We start from the raw sequence: 26,229 nt of genomic DNA, 5'->3' as shown, positions 1-26,229 counted from the left end.
TACGGTGTTTTTTTAATAGTACGTTTCTCTATTATTTAAATTACGTTAAAACTGTGTGTTTAATTTTCAAATATAATTTCGATTAATAAATATAAATATATTTTTCACACGCATGGATTTTACCTGCTTGATTTTCTTGAGTTTGTATGCGAGGGGAGGGGGGANGGGGGGGGGGGGGGGGGGGAGTATTGTATGTCGGAATTTCAGATTGACCAGTTAAACTGGTATCTTTGTTTAATATTTTATTTAATAATTTATTTAATATTGTTGCTATATTTATTTATTCGCCTGCTTGAAAAGGTGACATAAAAGTGTGTCTGGCATAAAGAGACCATATATTTTATTTTATATTTTATAATCGTCGTTGAAGAGCCAACCCAATTTTAGATTTACGACTACGTATGTTCAGCTTCGTAGCCTTATAATTTTAACCCAATCCCGAAGACGAAAGAACTTCTGGATCAAGTATTGGGAGAAATTTTGTATTCAAATATTGGGAGAGAAGCACGACAACCTCCCACGGCTAGCCTGATGGCAAGGGAATTCTAATCCATGATGCGTCTACCACTGGCGTCTGCATTCTGCTCAGTGCGAACCTTGTTCGCACTGAGCCAGTGAGCCATCTTAGAACCAGTGCGAGTTCGAATCGACATGCCATTGCTGGGATTCGAATCCCGTTCACCACAGAAGGAAGCGAGCGCTCTATCCCCTGAGAGCTATATTTTACTTTAGATTTTAATGTATTTAATTTGTTATATGAACACCATTTTTCATGCCCATTCAACGAAACAGTAAACTTTTATCACTGATTTATTTACTTACATTATTTTATTAATTGTTTCAAAAGCCTAATTCTTATATTTAATGAATATTAATTAAACAATTTGTATCATATATAGTTTCAAATTCAGGTCACGAAGTTTGTTACGCTGTATTTTAATCAGGGTTAAAAAGTGTATTAATTAATCATACATTAATTAAACGCGGTTTTCCCTAGCAAGTACAGTTTCACTAGGGATGTATTTATAATTTTTTTCCCCACTCCTCTTGAGCTTAGTTAGTTTTTCGATTCATATTTTCCCCCCTTCTTTAAAATCCCCATTAATTGGTTTTAGTGTTGGGGTTAAATGTTAATCGACGAGCAAAAAATGTAGTGGAAGAAAAACTTGAATTCATTAAGATCCCTCTGTAAGCAAACATTATAACGTTATTAATTATGCCTATTTAGATTTCATGTACTCAAGATCCCCTTCACCCCTTTTGAACAATTAGTTGGATTGAAATGGGAGTCGTTCTCTGGACTGCTTTTAAATGAATTTTAATGACATTATTATTAAGGAGGTTGCTCTTCTGTTATTAACGATTTCGAGATTTTAGTTCGGCCTTGCATTTTGAGTTTAACATTGTAATATTTACCTAAGTTCATTGTTCGAGATATTTCAATGCTTAGCTTTTAACAATGTATGTTACATTTTATCTTTTTAATCAACTATAGTTGGTTATTGTAAGAGCACTAAAATTTGTATTTTAAAAATGACAATTTAAATTATTATAATATAGCTTAGAATTTATGGTTGTTTAAATAAAAATTGATGTTTAAAGATTTGTTTTTAATCGCCATTTTTATTGGTGAAAATGCGCACTCTGTGTGCTTCAAAACACAAGCTTTCAATATTCTCGTATTAATTATTTCTAAGGAAAGCTATAAACAATCCCGAAACATTTAGGTTACTTTACCCTGATTCAAAATTTCAGGGGGGGGGGACTGAATTTGGGTATCAAAGGTTTCATTCGAGTTTAAGCTAATTTCATTTTTTTTAATGTATGGCCAATAATATTTACAAATAATCTAATTATATCTTTAAGTGGTAGACGGATCATAAGTTAGAATTCCTTTGTTGTCCGTCTAACTGTGGAAGGATTTCGTGGTTTCCCTCTTAATGTAGCTAAATATGGGTTAGTTCCAACAAAAAGTCTTCCACGATGGCTAATTTGTTCCAATACTTGATCCAGGAGTTTCTTTGTCTTCTGGATTGGGTTCAAAATTACAAGGCTACGGAGTTGAGCATTAGTAGTCGTAAACCCATAAAATTGGGTCGGCTGTTTAACGACGGATATAAAATAACATAAAATAGGGCCTATATTGGTTGGAAAATATCGGGTGAATCAGATAATTCTATATAGGACCAATATCGGAAAAATAACGTCCCTTTGAACCCTTATTGAGCCAAGATTCGTGAATATTGGTTCAATGAGGGCCCGAGCTATTTTGCTGCCGATACGAAAATACGATTGTTTATATACGTATAAGGATAAACGCATTAGTCTATAAATTCTGGTTGCAATGGCGCCTTAACTATAGCTAGTGCCCAACGTTTTATTTAANTGAGGGCCCGAGCCATTTTGCTGCCGATACGAAAATACGATTGTTTCCATACGTATAAGGATAAACGCATTAGCCTATAAATTCTGGTTGCAATGGCGCCTTAACTATAGCTAGTGCCCAACGTTTTATTTAACTTTTCGTAAAATCTGTGCTAGTAAAACAATAAATACATAATCCGTATCACTTATCCATCCCAAAATTGTAAAAAAAAAAAAGATTATGAGTATTGCTAATTATGAATGAATACGACTTGCTTTTTATTTTTATTACTCAAGTTTTTGTGTTTAATAAAAATGTTGTTGATGATAGCGGGTTAATGAATTTCCCTAATTCCTTCTGTTGAATGATTTTCATGTCATTTCCTTACAAAATACCGATGAGCACAATCCCCCCTTCTCTCCCCCCAAACCATTTTTTTTAGAAGTGCAGCCTTGTACTTGGATGTTCGCCGTTGCGTATCTAACGATGCCATCCTTTATGTGTTCGCTCATTCTTTTTTGAGAGCGGGTGAACGAACGGGTGGCTAGACTCTATGCTTTTGTTTATATTTTATTCTCTGACGTGTTGCTTTGCCTTTTTTTCCAAAATTTTTCGCTATTTTGCTTATCAAAATAGGTGTGTCTGTGGGTGGTGTTTACACTTCCAAATGCTAATCGTGCGAAGGGCCGCGTTTTAAACCGCGCGTGGTTTCCCGAAAGATTATGGAGGGTTTGAAATTGAAAGAAAATGACTCGAAAGTAATCACTTTAGAATCCTAATTTGTCAATGTACACAGTTTTGTTATTGTGTTGACTTTGTTTACTAATTAAAAGTGTTTAACGAACCCTTTACAAAGTATTTTATCGTAAAAACGTACCCTTTACGAAATATTTTGAAAAAAGAACAACGGATCTTTGGCAAACTATTTAATCGTTAAAACAGACCATTTACAAATTATTCACAGAAACTCTAAACTGACTACTGTACTCGAAATTTTGTGAAAATAGGATAACATTTTGAGTTAAGTTCCTCACTTTAACAAAAGCATGACTTTTTCTTTTTTTGATATTTTATTTTATTTTACAGGAAGCTAGGAAAGACCTTTGATTTTTTTCCTTAATTGAAATGATTTATTGTAGTATCTGTGATACAGATAATTTTATTATTACTTACACTTTGTTTACCAGTAGTTTTGACCTTTGTTTCTTTTTTGTTTGAAAGTGGCTTGAAAGTATTCTTTGTAGCATTTTGGCAAAAAGTCAATATACTCAACAGCGTTTTCGCGTGTAGACCTTTTACCGTTATATTATTTTTCTTTTATTAAAAATCACTTGAATATCTTTATTGTGCAATCTATACGAATCAATTTCATAATTGTTTAGACTTTGTTTACCAAACATTTAGCGATAAACTGTTTCTTTTTTTAATGGCGGGCACTTCGAACTATTGTCCATTGGCCATAGAAAGTGCCAGAACTGCTATCTCTCTTTTCGTTATCCAGTGAGCACCCGTGGCGAAGTCATGGCGGTGGGTGGAGCAGCGTCGCCCACGTCACATTACCACAACCCGTTTATAGGGCGGGTCACATTCACACACAAAGGAGAAAGGACATAGAACACAAGCCTTGCCCGGGATTCGAACCCAGGACCTTTCTGATGCAAGGACAGTTCCCTGCCTCTTACACAGGCCGGTCGGCACATTTAGTGATAAACTAAACGTACAAACAGTTTAACAGTTTTGACTTAAAGTATTTTTCGGAACTTAGGTGTAAGGACTTAAACTTGTTGTTTTGAAAGAAAAATATATACTAAACCTAAACACTACTTACTGCTAGCTTTTATAGGCAAGTGTATGTTGTAGAGTTAAGTACATCCATGATGTATGCGAGCAGTCAATAGCTGTTCCATGTGCTACCCGGCTGCAGTAACTAGCGCTGGAGGTTTTCCTTTTACATACCGCAAATGCGAGGTAGTTTCACTGAAAAACTTCACAGCAAAGACAAGTTTAACCGATTGGAGTTCCCTTAAAGTCTCAGCCAGTTTCAGAATTTGGAGACGCAGATGAATTTTATAGTTTCAAAATCCATTCTTTCTATCATTCTTCTGGTATGATAGAATGAAACATCGAATTCATAATACATATTATTTATTCTTTCATTTTTGATAACCTTAGAAACTATGTTTTCAGAATATCTACAACATCATATTGAAATGTTTTTCGAAGATTCCGTCGTAATAGGAAATGGTGCTTTTTTGCGAATAATATGCTATTTTTAAAACTGCTGTGAGTTTGCAACTGTTACTCGTGACTGTTAGGTCAAGTTATCATAGTAAAATGTTTTTCGAAGGCTCCGTCATTGTAGGAAATGGTGCTTTTTTGCGAATAATATGCTATTTTTAAAACTGCTGTGAGTTTGCAACTGTTACTCGTGACTGTTAGGTCAAGTTATCATATTAAAATGTTTTTCGAAGGCTCCGTCATTGTAGGAAGGAAATGGTGCTTTTTTGCGAATAATATGCTATTTTTAAAACTGCTGTGAGTTGGCAACTGTTACTCGTGACTGTTAGGTCAAGTTTAGCATATCTAATGCCAGATATGTCCACGTTTATTTTGAAAATGGCGCAAAACGTCAAGAGGGAGAAAAGCCACAGTTTTGTGAAAATGAAAAGCGTTTGTGGTCTAATTTTTTAATACTTAAAAACTTACTCCAATGCTGCATTACCTGGGCTCATAAAAATTTGCGAAGTCTGAGAGTAAGGTAGTGATTTTGATAATTCTCATCTAGGGGGAAAAATATCGCCAAATTGGTGATTTTTGAAAAAGTTAAATAATTTTTAAAATATTCAAATTATTTGTCTGTTCCAGATAATTCTTCATGGTAAGATTATATATATTGTTTAAAATTATTGCTTTGCATCAAGTGTAAGGCACATTTCAACTAAGGCTTTTTTTTTCTTGGCGAGGAAGCTTCAAAAAACAGCGTTAATCCAACTAATTTGTAAACCATGTGAACGAACTCCCCTGTCGCATTCAAACTCACTATAGGCGACAACTCTATATTGATCGGCAAATCACCCGTGGTGATTTTTTTTTTTACACATAAGTTCTTCCCACTTACTAACCTCACCCCCCTGAGTACAGGGATTTTCTCTCATTTTTCCCGCTTACTTTGTGTAGAGAGGGAACAGTGGTCATGAAGTGAACATAAATCGATTCATAATCGGCGCACTATGGGGGGGTCAAAGTTTTTATATATATTTTTTAAGCGAATCTAATTTTTAAGCGGTACATCTTTAAAAATGTTGAAGAATAGATGAATAATTTTTTTTTTCTTCAAAGAAAACATCATGTAAATACAATAATCAAATGTTCTTTTTCGCTTATCAAAATTCAAAAAAAAAAAAAAAAAAAAAAAAAAAAAAAAAAAAAAAAAAAACACTTGACCTGAAATTCAATTTTGTTTAAAATTGAATTTTAGGTTAATTTAGAATTTTAACTTTCATATTAAGGATTTTCGGTTCATTTAGTAGCATTCATTAGTATCTTGTTTTTATGATTTATATTAAAGTAGAATTAAACCCTTAACACGTTGAATGCCACGCTAATTTTACATGGCTTGCCCGTCTGGCCAAACTGTAAATAACTACAAACTAAATTTGAAAATATTCGAGAAATTTTGCTAGTTTTTTAAAAGGTTTAGCATGACATATCTGAAAATAGTGGCAAATTATATAAGCCTACGAATAGTGGTGGATAAAAATCTACTAAATTGAATTTATTAAACCAAGAATCACAATCAATAAACCACCAATTGAAAATATTTATTCGCTGTCCGGAGCAAGTTGGCATCTCTGTGTATAGAAATAAAACAATTTTTGTGTGTTCTATACATTGCATTAATTTCTTCAAACCGTTTTAGTAACGATAATAATATAAAAAACTTAAAAAATTTACTCGAATTATGTGTTTTTAATAATCTTGGCTTCGCCGTTCACCGGTGACCCCTGTATCGCTACGAACAAACTCAGTGTCGGTCACCGGTGACCCCCATGGCATTCAACGTGTTAAATAAGTGACGCTTAAATAGTCCCGCTTTAAATTAGTGACCTCAGACCTCTTGGCCCATGAATATTTACACATTTCAGTAACACGTTAGTTGCTTTAATTTACAAGATTTATGATTCGGTTTTTGGGTATCAAATTGATTTAGAATTGGTATTCAGGGGTCTATCCAGACATTTTGTGAAAGGTCCGTTTTTCGTAAAATTGTGAAAAAATTACTCACATTCTTTCAACCAGGGTCCGCTTTTATGAATTTGTGCAAATAGGGTCCGTTATTGCAAAAAAAAAATTTTTTTTTCAAGGAGTTTTTAAATTGTAAAGACATACAAGATTATGCTCAACACTGTAAAATTATAATTAAAAAAATTAAATTTTAAAAAATAAACAACAATTGCTGCTTCTAAATTAGAGATGCAACATACAAATATTTGGTATTTAGCCTATACTGCTGAACGCAGAATATTAATTTCGGACGAATAATGGAAGAATCGTCTGCCGAAGACAAAACTTAATTCGTTTACATCCATCTTTCTTGTTTTCTGCCCTGGAAAGGGTTTATTCGATTAACAAAATAATAATGAAGATAAACAAATTTGTGAAGGGTCCGATTAAAAGAAAAATTTTGTGAAGGGTCCGTTTTTAAGTTAAAATATTTTGTGAAGGGTCCGTTAACGGACCCAAATTTCTTCTAAATAGACCCCTGGTATTAGATTACGCTTAGCTTTTAACTAGGAATTAAATTCTTACGTTCTTATACGATAATTAAGTTCTTATTGGAAAAAGGGGAGAAAAAGTTGAGTTTTGCTTCCGTCTACGTTCTTTCGATTAAGAAAGTGTATCAGTTATTGAGAAGAAACTTGACAACCTTCAAATCTTATCGTTTTGATTTAGTTTTATTTTTCGTATTCCAAGGCTACGTGTTCCAATTTTGGTACTGCAAAAGAGCATTTCCATTACTTCCCCATTTCTGTCTGGTGGCGTGACACATAAATATACCCACTCACTCACATAATCGCGTCGTTTAATTTAGGAATTATAAATCCATTGTGTTTACCGGGTTTATTTGTATTAAAGCTCTTTATTGTAATTTGTATGTTTTAGATAAGGCTAGCTGACGTCTTTTGTATTGGTTAATGAGAACTTAAATGCGCTATTCAACACAACAGGTGTAACGCTAATACGTTGCAGCACGGGTCCTTCAACCGCAGCCCCATCTATACATATCGCGTTGGTCAGCATGGTTTTGGTTTATACAACCTACAATCACTGACAGATTTTATCTCAGACTTAGACGACATAATCACATCGCCAATACGATTTTTTTCGGACGTGTGAGCCGTTGCTAAAATGGTCCCGCAGTGGATTGATCGTAAATACACGGTTCCCAGCAGATCACCGAAGTCAAGCATCAATGGCGGGTGGGTGACCACTTTGATCAGCCTGCGTAGGACAGAGGGTGCGTGGTTTAGGTCTCGTTTATCTGTTCTACCGTTAAGTGTTCAACTACGCGCGCAGGTCGACAGGCTACCGAAGCAGGGGAGCCATCCCCTCTGCAGAGGATCAGAATTGCGATGGCATTTTTTCGGATCATCCTCAGTGGTGTTTCCAAGACAGTCGCCAATAGCCCATTGTGCAGCTCTAGTGCGACGTAACTAAAGTACCTACCTACAAACCGTTGCTAAAATGATCGTGCCAGTCAGACACGACAACAGTCATGACATGAAACTGTTTAATAACATAATTGACTAGTTTCACTTAATAAAATGATTTATGTTAGCTACTTTATAACGTCTCTTGAATATTAAAACAAAAAGTACAATATTTTTTTTTCTTAACGCGCATACTCTTTATTATGACACTAAAAAAAACAAGTGAGATGGTCATAATAGCAGACTGATAAAAAACTAAATAAAACCAGCTTTTCTTAAAAAGATAAAGCGAAGGTCAGATGATAGTCTTTTGCTCTTCTTTACCTGATATGAAGACCTTCAAAGATAATCTATAATTAGCATACGCAGAGTGGAATAAACAGAAACCATAGCAAAGTTTTGCATGCATCTTCTACGGCAACGTGTTGATGATTTATGATTAACGATTTTGATTGGACAGCGACGTGATGTATAGTAAAATGCAATAACGGCAATACGACGCGAGGAGCGAAACAAAAAAAAAAGTTTTTAGTGTATTTTGATACATGTATTTAATTAATAAAAATAAATAAATACATCTTATCAGATAAGAAATGTAATTTCAATAGATTATCAGGCTAGGGAAAGTTCCTGATAAATCTCGTAAAAACCCACTGCGCTGATTAGGAAGAAAAAAAAACTGAAAATTTAACGAAGAAAAAAAGAAGAGAAAAAAGATAGATGTATTTTTTAAAGCGTAATTTTGCGTTTCACTTTGTATATTTAACTCTTGATACTTTGAGTATTGTGTGTCAATTTTAAAGGTGAATAATATTCTTTCTAGTATGCAGCAGGGTTTAAGCTGAGTCTAAAAATTTATTAGCAAAAAAGCTAAAATCTGAAAAAAAGTTTTAGCAAAATGCTAAAATGCCCCATTAGGCTGATAAAATTACTTTATATCAAACAAGTACTGTAAGTTATCTGACAAAGAATAGCTTAATGTACAAGAATATCAAAAAGAATACCTNACTGCGCTGATTAGGAAGAAAAAAAAACTGAAAATTTAACGAAGAAAAAAAGAAGAGAAAAAAGATAGATGTATTTTTTAAAGCGTAATTTTGCGTTTCACTTTGTATATTTAACTCTTGATACTTTGAGTATTGTGTGTCAATTTTAAAGGTGAATAATATTCTTTCTAGTGTGCAGTATATTAATTATTACAGAACAATAAAAAAAATTCTATTTCGGATTTTCCCTCTTTTGAGATCGGAAATAACAAGAATTAAAATCGAAACATAAATTACAAATATAACATAAATTTCAAACGCAAAAAACTCTTCTGCAGTTTTTTTTTTCTCTGTTTAAAATATAAACATTAATTAAGAACTCAATTAATAAAAAATAATATGAAGTCCGATTGAGTTTTTTTAGAAATATAAATATTACACAAGATAATGCATCAACATAGTACGATAAAACGTGACAGTTTCAATTTACTCTCGGCAAGGTTTTTAAATCTTGTCGGAATTAACCAAATTTCCAATGGTTTCAGCTATTGACTGTTTATCATTTAGTAAAATAGTTTGCGAAAAGCGTATTAATTGGTAGTCCTGTATTTTATCTCATCGTTTTACAGATTTTAATAATTTTAATTCATTTGTAATTCATTCATAAGATTTTTTTTAACAATATTAATTATTTATACGTTTTGAAATTTATATAAACTATGCAATATTTTTTTTTTTTAATTCTGTGTTATTTTTTTCCAGGGTTTTGTCAATTCCGGTTATGCAGTAAATGGAATTGCACACGTAAGTAAACTTAAATGTAGAAAATTTATGACAGTTAAATTGTGATTTTCTGCAAATTTGTGAATCGCGTTTGCATTCTGGAAAATATTAATTGTCTTAGAACTATCTCGATCGAAATTATCATTCTTTTCAGATATTTTTTTTTTTAAATCGAAATCTATTTAAGGGATTCCAATTGGTTAAAAACAAAGCTAACTAAAACACCGTACAAAAATCAGGACTCTTTATCAAAGTTCAAAACAAATCTCAGAAATTTTTTTTTTTGCTTTAAATGACCTTTGAAACAATTTATTTATTTATTATTCATTTTTTAAAATTTTTTTTATTATTTTGCTGGAGCTTAGACAACGTTATAGGATTATTAAAAATTTTTAATATGTTTAGTTAATATCATTTAAATCATTTTAAATTAACTTCACTAATTCAAATAGTAAATAAATTTTTAAAAAATTTATAAATTATGCAAGCAGTTTCATATTGAAAAATAAAATTTTGAAGAAAATCTGTAAAATGCTGGCAATTAGCAATCCACAAAAGTGTTATAGTAATCTTCAAAAAATGATATTGAATTGCCACAAAACAAATTGATTGCTTTATGTTGCGCATGAAGGTTTGTAAAATGTATGCATTTGAAGCTGTTGTGCCATTTTAGCATTTTCTTTCTTTTTAAGTCCTTTTTTAAGTTAAATTTATATTTGTCCAGATTTTATTTTTCATTTTATTTTTTTGACACTTTAAAAAAAAAGATCTCATAAGTTGTAAGTTTATGCTGTAAAAGCATTTTGCTCTTGTTTCCCTAAGCACATGGCCGAACATAATTCTGCGATTACCTTCAAAATTTGATTGTGAAATTTCGAAGGTTGTCTGTTTCAGCATTTTTTGTAAAAATTGGAAAGATTAGTTTATAATTTTGTGAAAGATCTTTTCATAATTTTTTTTAATCATTATAATAACAGCATAGAGTTAGGTTATTTTATATCAGAGCTCTGTTTTTTTGTGAAAATAAGGTCCCGTTTTTGCGTGGAAAAAAATTAAAAAAAAGAACTATGTCATTGAAGGAATTGTTATAAATTAGTCACGTTACCTTTTTTTAAAAAAAAAAAAATTAAGTATTTATTAAATTGTAGGTTTCTAAAAAGAAAAATATTTTGAAAGATTCGTTCCCTAGATAAAATGCATTAAGTAAGTAGAATCTTAATTGAAAATGGGACACAAATATGCAAAATCTCTGTTTTAAAAATGATTTTAAGTACGTAAAATCTTTGTTTAAAAATTATGGCATAAATATGAAATTCAACCGTAAAAGTATTTCTTCACAAGCAACGTTGAAAAATTAATTATGCTTTCACTTCAAGATGATATTTAATGCTTTAACTTCTGCGATAAAAAAAAAAAAAGAAAAGTTTTAGCGAAGTTGGGAAGAAAGATTTGATCAACCTGGACGTCCCAAGTTGGCAGTAGGGGCGTGATCAATATTTTCAGGTTGTTTATACCAATCGCTCCCGTAACCTCCGTGTCAAACGTCGCGAGTCCTCCCCACTTCCCGTGAGCCGTTTTGGCCACTTGCCACGCCGGCACTCAGCCGTGACCTTGCCGGCTTTCCTCCTACAACAGAGAATGAAGATGGTGGTAGAAGGCACACTTTTCTGAATAATAAGAGGGATGGGGAAGAGGAGGAGGAAAACGATGCGGTTGCTAAGCGACCCGTTGTTTCTTTTATTTTTCTCTTTCCTCGACGGATGGGTTTGCGTCGAAATGAATATGGAAGGAACGAATGGTTAAGGGACCATATACTTATGGGTTTTTTTGGAATTCGACCTTTACAATTGATCTTGGGATGCTTCTGTATAATTGTATTTTTTTTAATAACCGTCGTTGAACAACTGATCCAGTTTTTTTTTAGATGATCATAACAAACTAGAGAGTGCTAATTAAAAAAAGCTAATTAAAAAAAATTATAAAGCTAATAAAATATTAATAAATATATAATATTTAATATAATTTTATATTTAGTATAATATTTAATATAATTTATATATAATATTTAATATAATTTATATATAATATTTAATATAATTTAAATATATAATATTAATATAATACTTAATAAATATATAATTTATAAAGCTAATTAAAAAATATATATCAGGGTGCGTAGCGTTTTTTAAAAGTGCTTATTTTCGATTTTCGTTTTTTAAAAGCCCTTAAAGGTGTTTTTTTCCATGGATGTTTTTATAAAGTGCTTAAGTTTCCCTTTTCCGAAGTGTGATATTTTTTTTACCATGTTGATTTTCGCCACAAATTATGCAAAAAGACTTTGTCCTATTCAACCTTTTCACAATTAATTAAACCCCAATCTATTTCTGCGTACCGCCGGTAGGTAGTGTATGAAAACACCATTTGTTTAACATGTTTGATGAAATACTTGCGGGTCCGCACATGCGTATACTGAGCTGAATTCAGTGGTAAGGATTTTTGACTCTCATGTGCAACCCTGCTGCACTTCGCAAGAAATTCTCAATTTCAGACTTCATTTTCTGCCTTCTGTACTAGAATCGAAAAATCTCATTTTCCGCCCCTGTAATAGAATCGAAAAATCTTTCGAATTTTTGCTGATTACGGGGACCAACTAAACATTGTAAATTTTTTTTCCTCCTTTAGTGATGAAAAATTTCATTTCTCTTGTTAATTCCATCGTTTGTGACGCGCCATCGTCTTCGTCACTGTAAATAAAACTGGATAAAACCATCAATTGTCAAAAACTTGCCAATCCTGTCTAATTATGATATTTTTGAAAGTGTTAAAAAATTTTTTTTGAGTGTTTGAAAAGGGCTTAAAAGGTGCTTATTTTTTGTTGAAAAATTTGGCTACGCACCCTGTATATATATATGCTGTAAATATATGAACGGAAATGTAAATCAATATTTTAAACACAATTTGACTGTGGAAAAAGGCCAAAATTATTTATATGGTAAAAAATGTATTGTATGCAACAATTTTGCATTTTTCTGGAATGTAAGGAATATTTTAACTACTGAAAATTTTAATTATTAAATTTGTTTTAAAATCATATTTTCCACTCTTCATAAAACATTTCCTTGCCAAATATTTATCTATTAAAAAAATTAGTTTCAGAAATAAAATAACCCTATTAGGCATAAGAGAACCTTCCTCTCCCGACCGAGCTTAACTGCCGGAGGGGTGGTGACGTGGAGAGAAAAATCTAAATATACTTTTAATATGCTTTTAAGTAAACTGATGATGGATATTTAAGTTCGACACTATCTTTCGATACTGTCACCCAATCGCAATTGGAGATACATAAAGTGTGCGGTATTTTAGATTCTCTCTTAATTCTTTCTGACAAAATGCAATTAATGTTTTAATGTTAATAAATTTTTATGCAATTAATGTTTAAAGGATTTTTTAGTGTCATCCAAATCGATTTTTTACCAGTTAAAACTGTAATAAAATTAATTTTTTTAAAAATCTTAAGACTGAGAAACGTGTAGTTTTCAGGGGTCTGTGTCGGTTTTTTGGGAGGTACCTATTCTGTGAAGATTTAGACATAATTTGTGAAAATTAAAAATTATATTAAAAAATCAACACAAAAATATGGATTTATCGTTTCTTACGGGATGCAAAAATAAAATTTAAAGAAAAAGTATTTTGTAAAACTACCGTTTTTTCTAAAAGTTGAATTTGTGAAGGTACCGCTAAACGGTAGTAAATTTGGCCTGGACAGACCCTCAGTTTTAAATTACTCAAAACCACAAATCGCATCAGTTAATTGCTTTAAAGTTTAGAGGAAAAATTCATTGAAGTTCTAAAAATTATCAAATGCTTCTCCTCCTAATCTTCTAAAACTATTCCTTTATCTTCTGCCTAATCTTGAAAGGTATTGTACTGTCTAATAATACTGCATCATCAAAAGTTTGTTAAAAATAAATAAATAAATAAATATTAAAAATTTAACGTAAAAAAATTCAAGAAGGCGAGTATAGAGTCCTGGTAAATTTAGTGTCCTTAGTCCTCATGGTGCCCCAAGTGGCTTCATTCCTGGGGCCTACGCCCCTTTTACCCCTTACTCTACACGCCACTGGTCTTTGAAAGTGATCTGCAATCTCATCTCTTGAGAGAACGCCATACAGCGGGAGGAACTTTTCTTCACAAATTCTCTTTAACCTCAATAACTAATTTAAAGTCTAAAGAAAGTGAGCTCAAGCAAACCTGAGAAAGGCACGAAATTTCAAATATTGAAAAGAAATTTTTAAAATACGAAAATGAAGGTAATTTATGAGAGGCTAACTGAGAACTGCGCAGGGGAAAAGTTCTCGTTCAATAATTTGCTTGTATTTTTAAATATTAAAAAAAAAAAAAAAATTTAACGATTGAAAATTCATGGTTTACTTTATGATTGCCTGAATTCACTTTTCCTTTCTTTTAAAATTTTGAATCAGTAATGGGGGTGAAAGAGAATATGAAATTGGACGCCACACTCTTTCAATTCCTCTTTGGAGGACGCCACACTCTTTCAATTCCTCCTTGAAGGACGCCACACCACGGGAAACATCTCTAGCAAATTTAAGTTTAGAGTGAAACTAGAGTAAACTATGAAATTTCAAATGCTGAAAATTGTTTTCTAAACACTAAAATGCAAACAAATTATTGCAGGATAACTTCTCCACTACACAATCCTACGCATTTTTACATATTGAAAAAGAGAAATTTTTTTAAATATTTCTTCTTGGTTTACTTTAGACTTAACTGAATTGTCATTTTCTATAGTTTAAATTTTATTATGTAGGTGAAAGAGAATTTGCCGTGAAAGATTTCTCTCGTGTTATAGCTTCCTCTTAATTTACACATCTCTTATTGTCTAAATAGACGCAACCTTATTTCCTTAGTTGTTTACTATTTCTCCTTTGCTATTATATCTGCCCTCTTTACATACTTTTTTTTTAGCAATGCGATCTAGTTGGTTAAGATTTAACCTGCGAAAAAAAAAAAAAAAAAAAAAACTTCGATTTGAGATAATAAAAAATCGTGACTCTAATAAACTTCCATAACCTTTTGCCGAAATAAAGGGAGGGGGTGAGAAAAGGTAGATTTTTTGGGCGTGTGAATGAACGGAGTTGTGGCGGTCAACAGGTTTTTTTCCCATTTTTTTTTTATTTTTATTTATTATTTTCCTTCCAAAGATCTCTTCTGTTCATCCTCTTTGTAGAAATCTTTTGTTTCTGAAATCTTGATTTTCTTCTTTGTTAAAGTTTTTTTTCTGTTATTTGAAATAAGAGTTGTTCTTCTCTTTGTTCTTCTCTTGTTGTTGAAGGATGATGTTTTGACGCTCCTTATTTGTAATTAAAACTCTTTTACTAGCTCTTAAATGTGATTAATTTTGATGAATTACGAGTCGTTATTTGTTGTATTTCGGAGCATTTGATGATTGTAAATATAGTTGTACTTGTTGTTATATTATAGCAGTATTTTCTGCATTATGTCGATATTTTGTTATCGCGGAATTTGGTTCCTCTATATTTTTACAATCGGATGCTTTGTATAAAACATCCTTTATTAATCACATCTGACCCTTTTATTTATATGTATTTGAGGAAAACATTTAACATAAGCATTTGAGGAAAACTTTACCATCTTAATATGAGTTAATAAATTTATTTATGTTTACGTAAATAAAAGAAAAATATTTATACAAAATGAAAAAAATAATAAAACATATTGTTATTTATAAAATAAAAAATCTTTTTGCTCTTCATGTTTTTCACTTACTCTACAAAAACAACCTTGCAATAATAATAAATAAAAAATTTTTTAAAAGGGAGGGCCCTCGGTCAAATAGTTTTGATTTCTCAGAAACTATTTGACCGTTGGCGCTCAAATCTTGCATTTTGCCATAAAAAATTATGTTCTATAAAATCATGTAAAAATTTGTGTACCTATTCAAATTTTTTCCGACTATTATTAAAGAAAGTAATTATAAATAATTAAAAATTATTATTTTCAGGAAATTATCTTTGGATTAACAAATTTTATAATTGTGTGCAAGAATTTTTCAATTTGTTTAAAAGATTCCCTAAACAGGGCGAAAAAAAAGGTTCAATTTTCGCTTTCTCCTTGACATCAAGATCATTACCTAGATTGTAACTACCCTCTTCATATTTTGACAGTCAGGAATCCAAATCCGTGGAAAGAAAAGAGCTGTTTATCAAGAGAACGCACGTTTTTTGTGTCCGATTTCGTAACTTAAAATAATCGCCTGCAATAACTACGGTGAGAGAGTGAAAGACCACCTCTTACTCTATTTACGACCACTTTTGAGAAGCACGGAACTTTTTCCAAAACTTTTGTGTTGAAGAAAACCTTCAAAACCTCTCTCACCAACCGGTAAAACCTCTGCATCAAATGCGGAAAAGTTCAAATAAGGAAACACAAAATATAAACAAATAAAAACAAATAAATAAATAAATAAAATATAAGAACAAAAAATATTAACAAAACAAATAAGTAATTTCAAATGTATTCGAAATATTTATGAGTGCCCCTTATTTAGAGCGGACTTTTTCACGATCTTTGAAAGAGATCGACACACGTCGATCGTTGAGGTCAAAGTGCACTGAAAATGATGCTTCCAATGATTTCTTTTTAGAATTAAAAGTTAAATTAGTAAAAAAAAGGAGTTATTTTTAGAAAAAACTGAGCATCTCAAACCAGGGTTGGAGTTTTTGCCGGCAAAAAGGGTTTTTTGCCAGGACAGTGGCAAAAACCTGGTAAAAACCGGCAAAAACTGGTAAAAACCGGCAAAAACCAAATTATCTAAATTGCTGATTAAATATTATTACAAAATACTTGAAACAAATTTAAATCAATCATAAGGAATAATAATTTTGATACATTACATGAAAAAATTATTTTTAACATATTAATAATTAATATAATGGTAATAATTTTTAAAAGATTGAAAGTTTGTGATCTCTTTTCATTTTAGAATCCTAAAATAAATGTTTTTTTACAAATAAATAAATATTATTATTTGCATAATATTATTATTTATTATAAAAAATTATTATTTGTACAATAATTAACTACACATATTGATAGATATTTTATGTTTTAAATTATAGTTATATTAATTTAAAATAAGTTCATTTCACTGGAAAAAAAAGAATAATCACAAATTTTCCAATCAATAATGTTTTAAACTACTAAAATGATATATTATTACATTATCATTTAATTATGGAATAATAATTTTGTTAATTTTTTTGTAATTATTTATATTTATAGTATATATTTCAATTTTAGGAATAATTTTGTATCAAAAATGTGTTTTTGTCCTCTCATCTTGGAAAATATAGGTTTTTGCCACTTTTTGCCAATTTCCTTGGCAAAAACCTGTTTTTGCCAGGACGGTTTTTACCGGTATTTACCATGGTTTTTTCCACCTGCGGCAAAATCTTGCCAACCCTGTCTCAAACAAAACCTCTTCTCATTTTATAAAACTAACTAATTTTTATGATATAAAATTAAATGCAAACTTAAATAAAGAACATATTTTTTTAATTTATTATAAATAGTTCTATCATTGATAATTGGTAAATTTGTTTTTACAACATAATTATGTCAGTAAAGGTAATTTTTATTGGCGCTAAATTTTATTCATCGATCCGGTTTTTATGACGCCAACACAAGTGGCTTTTCCACACCAAGAAAATGACAGAGTAAAATTAAAATTGCTTGCGAAAAGTCATGTACCTTTGATAACATTTTGAAGACTATGAAGGTAAACCTTAAGAACGACCCATCTCCTTTAACGACCATTTTACAGAGAGTGGTCGCTACCGAGAGGGTTCGCTGTAATGATCATATTTGAGGACACCTTCCTTGAACCATTTAGATTGAGTCCTAGTACGTAAAAATCCGATAATTTGAAACAAAGATTTAGCTGTGGAAACTTTTTTAAAATCTAACAGTTATAATGAGTTTTTACATTTTTTTAAAAACATTTTAAGCTTATTTTACGCAATTATTGACCAAAAAATTGTTACCCAAATTATTGACCGTCTATGTATATCATAAAACAAGTGAAAATATTGAAATCAAGCCCCATAAGCGAATAGAAACAGCGAAATTTTAAAGGATTTCCAATAATAGATCGCGATATTTTAAGTGCAAATAATATATTACATGACTTGATGTTACCTGCAATATTTTTATCGTTTGTTGCAATTTTAAAATCTAATCATTCTCTTGGAACGAAGTAAATTTTAGGCATTGGTTATTCGACCTATAACATTCACGTTTTATTAGTCACATGTTCCTGAAATTTATCAACCTATTGCCCACCTTACACGTGACGTTTTTAAAAATAATTGGACATTAAAAACGAAAAAAAGAAAAAGGAAGGAAAGAGAGACAAAAGGTGTAAATAGAAACATTTTGAATCACATCACAAAAGTACTGAAACATATGAAATTTTTAAGGGAAATTTTTATGCATGATTGATTATAAATAACGTGGTCACGTGTTCCAGAAATTTATCAATCTATTTCCCAACATTAATGTAACGTTTTATAAAATCTTTAAAATAACAGTGTTTATAGTTATACTTGAAATCACGAAGGACTAAAACATTCCTTACTTTTAGAGTAAAATTTTTTATAAAGGTAAATAATATTTCAGATTTTATAGTCACGTTTTCATGAAATTTATTGATTGATCCATGGCTCTCATTTTCATCTCATTATTTTTATTTTTTTAATTTTTTTAAAAAAATAATCAGACATTAAATAAATTAAGATAAAACAGTGTTTTTTAAAAAAAGTATTGGATTATGATTAAATTTTTAAAGTTAAATTTATTATGTGAGGATAAAATACCCAGATTAGATTACTACAATGAAAGAGACATCGTATCGCACTCATTCAATTCCAAAGGAGTTTGGTGTATGGATCCCGATCTTGTTCTCTTTATTAATTAAATAAAATGTACGATTAAAAATGAATTATTAACTATCGTACCAATTTTCTGACGATATGTTTTAATAATAGCTTATTGACTAAACCTAGATTTGTATAGACTAAGAATTCGAATCTAGCGAAAATGTCCTAAAATTAGAAGAAAAAAATCCGTTTAGTAGAAAACAAGATTTTAAATTTGAAACCTCTTTCCTTAATTTACGTATAATTGTATTCATATGCCGATAATAATTATATAGATAGATTTAGGTTCATTTTTGCATAGTTACATGCAAGAAAAAAATCAATGCCAAAAACTTCGGCCGTTTTTTTTTTTTGAAGAATTTTTTTTAATGTTTTAACTTAGGTTTTTCGAAGCTCTGTCACCAAGGAAAATAAAAAAAAAAAAAACAATTTAAGTGCCTTACACTTAAAGAAAAGCAATGTTTTCAAACTAAATATTTCATCTTGCAGTGAAGAATTATCTGCTCTTTAAAACGGATAAATAACTTACATATTTTAAAAGTTATTAAATTTATTTAAAACTCGCCCATTTAGTGACATTTTTCATTAATTCATTTATCGAAATTATCAAAATCAATGCCTTATTCTAATTTTTTTGCAAATCTTTATGAGCGCAGATTGTGCAGCATTGGATGGAGTAAGTTTTTAAATGTTGAAAATTTAAACTAGCATATTATTCGCNAAAAGCAAAAAAAAAAAAAAAAAAAAAACATGATTTTATAAAATGACGAAGTCTTTGGAAAATAACCTTAAAATTGGGTAAAAAACGAACAAGAATCGGGAGGAAAAAAAAACGTGATTGGTTTGCGGCTCTTATTAAAGACGTTCTTGTAATTAAAACGACAAAATTCAATAAAGATTTATTATATGGTGATTATTTAAATCTTTTTCTGCTGCATCAAAAACTAAGAAGTTAACAGTTTTTTATTTTTAAACGTTTTATAGAAGATTGGTAAATATTTATTAAATGGTACGACAGTTAAAAAAAAATGCATTTTAAAAATTTGAAAAATGTACTCCAAACTCTTTGAAATTCAAAATGGCGCAGAGGTCAGAGGCCTAAATCGACTGCGGGGGGTTCCCGAACTCAACTAATTCTCCCAACGTTACCCTCTTTATTTAATCCAGTCAGTAGGGTATCTAAATTTATGTATTTGCATGCACCCCCCTTGGAGTGAGACCTAGCCTTTTCCTGCCAGATAGAATCGTGAGAAAAACAATCTCTTTTTTAGTTTTCAGAAGAAGTTAAAGGGTTAAAAAAGTTTATAGGTGTAGTTTACAGAGTATTTTTATTCTTTTCGTTTTCCTCTTCCTTTCTTACATAATTACAACCAATTTTAGTTTTAGAGAAATAAGTAAACTTAATTTTTTTTTTCACCTTTGGGTTATTTAGGAACTATTTAGATAACTTTTTACTAACACCAAGCGTTATCCGAATTTTTGCATAATGATATATCGTCGGGAAATATCTACGTTTAACGATTTATCTCGTTATTTTATTAATCTAACTAATTTCTTAATTCTGTCGCTATAATATCGTATTTGATAATTATCGATCGTGATAATGCTAAACATTTTATCGTATTTGATGTTTATAGTCTTTGATGATCATGATATTTCGTATTCACTCTATGTATACGGAAAATACTTTTCAAAATATAGTGATGTCTATATAATATAAACCTATCGAATTATCGCACAGCTCAATTTTTTACTCATAATATTTATTTATTTTTTCATTCATCTTAAGTTCGACGAACATTACCGGTAATTAAAGGAAATTTACTGCTTGTTTTGATTTAACCTACCGTGAAAATTAAATCAATTTTTTTATTAAACCTGCATAAGTTTTGAACCTATTATGTAATATATTATGTATTATTATATATATTATGTATTATATTATGTATATTATGTATTATGTATTATATAAGTTTTGAACCTATTCTATTGTGTCTAGAAAGTTCAAATTTAAATCATAATAAATAAAATATGATCATATAGATTCCTCTGTTAACCAAAGTTCGTTGTGTTATAGAAATTAAAGTTCATAAAAGTCTCGGAAAGAATCAAATAATTTTTTTTTTTTAAATAATAAAAAACATTGATTTTATTTGTTTGTTTGTTATCTTTTGAACCTGGTTAATGTGTTTGACCATAACATCAAAACAGCTTGTATATTACATACTTCCTACTTTTCCTCAGTACTCGACAGATTATGAATTTAAGTTTCATCGCAATTGAACTAACCATGAAAGGCTTCATGCTTTTCTTCTTTAAGTAACGCAATGCCCTGCTTGCTTCAAAAAATTAAATCCTTGTGAGCTTGTTTCCTTACTTAATTAAGGAGTTCCTTAGTCTTTTGAATCAGATTACAAAACTTAACAATTTTGATACTGGCACTAAAGAGATTTAGCGGTTTCATATATTAAAAGAGGTTACAGGATCGGAAGGCTAATTTACAATACAGCAGCCTTTAAACGACTCGTTCTCTGTCTTATTTATTTATTGTAGATTTTCTTCATGGCTTTAGTTGGTCGCAATTATAATAAAAGTTTCTATTTCTTTTAAAACTTGTAACCTGAACCGGAAAAAAAAGTCAAAAATCAAGTTGTTACTTTTTTTATTTATTTAAAAAGATGCCAAATAGAAGATCGGATCATTAAAGTTCACTCGATTGGAAAAATCTAAATCGGGGAGCACCTCGCAGTACAAGCTTCTCTTCAAAGCTTGCGTGTAGCATAAATATGTGACAGTGCAAATTCTCTGTCTGCGTTCACATCCTCTCATGTTCATGTGCGCATGCCTCATCTACTCAAGATTACACAAACTGCGAAATTCGATTTATTTTTTAAATGAAATAACTTTTAAAATGAAATGAAAATGAAAAGAAAAAAAATCATGCATATTCTATTATCCTTTTCCTTAATTCGTTTCATTTCGTCTTTTAACTTAACGTTTTATTCCACTGCGAGTGACGATGTTTACTGAATGAAAAATAATACGAGATAAGTGTAGCGAAGCTGCGTCAAGTTGAATCGTAAATTATTGATAACGTTATTTGTTTTGTGTTCTTTTATACTTTGTTCTGAACTTTATTTCCGTAGTTTACATAGAAAAAGTTTTAAAATACCTCTACATTAAAACAAATACATTAAAGGTCTTAGATAAATATTTCAAATTACTGCGATACATATTTTAAAAGTGTCAGATTGTTTTTTAGAATGATATCAATAAGCTTCAATTTTGATGCGTTACTTAACTTTATTTATTTACTTACGGATTTTGATAGCATTTACATATTACGACTCTTTTTTTTTTGTGCATTTTTTTTAAAAATATTTATGGACGTTGGATATTTTTTTTATTTTAGGAAATATTTAGTTTTTTTTGCGTATTTTTTAAAGGTACTTTTTGACATTTCAGTTCCCCCCCCCTTATTTATAATCGTGTAATTTTTTTACGTAAAATTTTTTAAATAATTGCTTGCGTTGTAGCTCTGTTTATATGTATTATAAAAAAAGTAACAGTGTAGGTATCAATGTGTGTTTCATCTTTTCTCTAAGTTTTTTTTTCAAGCATTTAAGATTTATTTTAAAATTTATTGAAAATTTAGTTTTAATTTCTCATAATATGCAAATTTTAAGCCAATAAAAAATGTATGTGGATTTTGGTTAGGAATAGAATTTGAGGTGGAAATTCTTGTTCAATAATGAGGGTACACATTTTAATCAAATAAAAAATTGTATGTGAATTTTGGTTAGGAATAGAATTTGAGATGGAAATTCTTGTTCAATAATGAGGGTACATATTTTAATCCAATAAAAAATTTTATGTGGATTTTGGTTAGGAAATAGAATTTGAGATAAAAATTCTTGTTTAATAATGAGGGCATTTTTTGCCATTTTGTAAGGGCACTTTAGGAGATTTTTATGGTATTAAAATCCGAATTTTAATAACATAAAATCTGAATTTTACTTAAAACCATTTTTTTTAAAAAAATTACGCGTAATTGTTAAAAACCTATCTTAATTTTAAAAATAAATCAATGGCTAGAATGGCAGGCGATCTGTTTTGAAAAATTAATATTGTTTATTGGATATTTATTGTTGGCACACAGAAAACAAGCATTAAATACCTTTGAATATAATGATTACAATATTATATTTTTGAAGAAATATTTCAAATGGGGTACAAAACGGTGCAGTTTTATAAAAACTTGGCTGCTAAGTTTATGGGCAACATTTAGTGGGGAGGTGAGGAAGTTAGTTGAACATATAAATTTTCTTTGCTTGAAGTTAAAGAGGTTCAAGGTGAACATGATACCCGGAGTTCGATGTTCTTTTACTGAACTAATTTCTCATTGTAAACTTTGGTGGCAATTTCTCTATTGTTACTTTTTTCTTTTCTTTTTTTTTTGCTGGAAAGTTTTTCTCTTGTTTTTGTAGTAATGAACCTTAAATTGTTCACATTCTATTTCCATTTATATTCTTCAATTCTGCTTAACGATATTCGTTGATTCAAATTAAAAATTTATAGAATACTTCACAAGATTTATGCTTATAACAATACCCTTTCTGTTATTATTGTAAAAGGGTCATTTTTTTTCTTCAAAATTTCAATTCATTTAAAACTTATAAAATTTACTATTTAAATATTTTTCATACAGTCCCCCCTTTTTTTTAAAGTTACCTAAAAATTTTTTCTTTGAATTGTTTTCAAGAAACAATAAATTCTACTTTGTCATATTATTCTGTTTTTCAATACTCTGAATTGTATTCGTAATGTTATATGCTTACATTGTCGAAATACTTCGAATGAAATTTTTTATGACTTACAAATTTCACACCAAATAATTTAGACTTAGAACCGCATATATCCGATTACTTGTTCGTAAAATCTTCCATATTACCGACAGTTCCCTTATAACTAATTTCTTTAAAAAGAAAAATATTTAATTTTTTTCCTTTAACTTATAATTTTATATTTTTTACTCTTTAGAGTATCTACTATTCCTTATTTTATTAATTAGGAAAAAATCTTATAATATCTTGATCACCTTCTAAAAGAAATATGCTTTTCAGGTGGATGTCAAATGTCCACCGAATTATGAAAACGTCTAATAACCTTTTGACTCAGAGGGGTTAGCGGTGTCCCTTTTATATATTTATTCTGACTCTGTATCTACTACAAGCAAAAACATATTAGTGGTATTTTTTAATATTGAAAAACAGCCTAATAGTTTCAGGGGAAAAAAAAAATCAGTTAGATAATCGGAATTATATTTGTTCTATAATGAGAAAAAAAAGTAGTTCGAAGTTTTTATTTTTACTTTTTATTCGTATTCAAAAATTTATCGAAAATTGATTTAGTAAATTAAAGAAATCTCAATGATAAATATCTGTTACTCTTTTGATTTAAATAACTGCAAATAAGTGCAAATTTGAAAAACTAATGTTTGGAAGTAAGTCGTGTTTGAAAGATTTTTAATGCAGAAAAATACACTGGTGTTTCATACTGTATTTTATAACCATAAATTATTAAAATACTAAATATAATATTTTTCATTAGTTTTGATCTAAATTAATACAAAATACGAAAAAAAGTATGAAAAATATGTGTAATGAAAATTCTGCGTCAAGGGGTTAAACACTGTAATAATCTTTCTGATACTTGAATTGGAAAGCTCTACGATACTCAGAGAACTTTTATGGACCTCGATGGCAGATTTTATCACATAGCTGCAAAGATGTTGTCGGAAGAAAAATTCCTCTAAACTTTGTAAAGCATTCTCTTATTTATTTATTTATTGGTATTCGAAGAGCATTGTCGACACGCAGTCTTGCAGTTTCTCACTTTTTAGAAACGTAGCACTTTAGGTCATCAAGCCCGTTTTCGCAATTATGTTACGTACGTAAGTGCGTACAAAAGCAAATGAGCAAATACAATCTGAGAAATAAGCATTACGGGCAGGCACATTTAGTTCAAAATATACGTGCTTGAATTTGCGGGCATGGTGCGTTAAACTATATGCATCATCGTGCCGTGAAAAATTATCTGGGCTTTAGAACGAGCAAATAAATTAAATAGTTTAAAAATTATTTAACTCATTTAAAAATAGTAATTTTTGCGACATTTTTCCACTTTGAAGAAAATGATCAAAATCACTGCCTTATTCTCAGTTTTTGCAAACTTTTATGTGCCCAGTTATTGCAGCATTAGAGTAAGTTTTTAAATATATTGAAGAAAATTAGACTCCAAACGCTTTTCATTTCTACTGAACTGTGGCTTTTCTCCATATTAATGTTTTGCACCAGTTTAATAAGCATAGCCAGTTCAATAAGAATAAGCATAGAGAGCGCTGCCCTTAGGTAGGCTAAGCTGCCTTAGATATGATAGACTGTTACAGCGGTTATGAAAATAGCATACTATTCGGCAAAAAAAAAAAAGCATTTTGTAGGACGAAGTCTTCCAAAAGCTTTTATCGAGCTTATGGTGTTAATTTTTTAAGTTCTAAAATAATATTCTAGAAGAGTTATTATTTGCTACTGTTGAAGCGTCAATACTGACGTATCTAGAAATTTGAAGGAAAATAATTCTTGTAAACACTGATTGTATTCATTAAACACCTCCTCTTAGGCATTATTATTGTATATCCTAAACAAGCTGATGTTGTGTTCGCTTGTCTTACAAATGATACATGCATCACTAATTGTTGCATCTTGGATACTTTGTCGAAACATTGACCCTGTTCAACTAAACTAGCGAAGATGGATGGGATGGTGAAACGAGGGAATTCTCTGGGAGGGAATGCTGCTTCCTGAAGAAGCGGGATAGATTAAAAGCCGGCGTGACTTTTTTTTTCTTTTTTGCCTACTTAAGTCCCCACTTGAATGTGTCACTTAGTAAATTCTTTTTGATGAATATGTTTTCACAGTAAGCTACTCTATCATATTAGATTCCCAAACGTATGTTCCTCAGCATGTTTTTTTTATTTATTATTATTTTTCGGCATATATGGCTTAAATGTTTTTCTTATAATTAATTTGGCTATTTTTTTATAGTACGGGGGAAAATCGATTTACAATAAACTCCTATATGCGATCTGGTTTTTGTACAAAATCTTGTGTCCTCGTAATTCTGGGGAAAAAATACAGTTTATTCTTAACTATCCGTCAGTGGGACGGGATACTAAGATCGATTCTGATGGCTATAACAAAATGATTTGGAGAACGCTACTAGTATTTTGTCTATTGAAGATTTGGCCTCACGATGGAATCTGAAGTAAGTTCGGTCCCCTGGCATTTTGCCCATGTGAGATCCTCTATCCTTTTGTCCATATGCGATCTGGTTCTAGTACAAAACCT

General features: G+C 30.3%; 1 protein-coding gene across 4 annotated transcripts in view; it reads left to right on the top strand.

The window, feature by feature from the left end:
* The window catches only part of LOC107445773 (Sequence-specific single-stranded DNA-binding protein), a 254,058-nt gene that overhangs the window by 75,587 nt on the left and 152,242 nt on the right, over nt 1-26,229 (top strand). For all 4 annotated transcript variants that reach the window (XM_071184737.1, XM_016060249.3, XM_016060248.3 and 1 more), the window contains exon 5: nt 9,825-9,866. In XM_071184737.1, coding sequence (XP_071040838.1) covers nt 9,825-9,866 — 42 coding nt within the window. The remainder of the gene's footprint in view (nt 1-9,824; nt 9,867-26,229) is intronic.

This window comes from Parasteatoda tepidariorum, chromosome 9, assembly GCF_043381705.1.
Source record: "Parasteatoda tepidariorum isolate YZ-2023 chromosome 9, CAS_Ptep_4.0, whole genome shotgun sequence".
NCBI lineage: Eukaryota > Metazoa > Arthropoda > Arachnida > Araneae > Theridiidae > Parasteatoda > Parasteatoda tepidariorum.
Note: the sequence above shows the minus strand (reverse complement) of the source record. Positions and strands in the feature narration are given on the sequence as shown.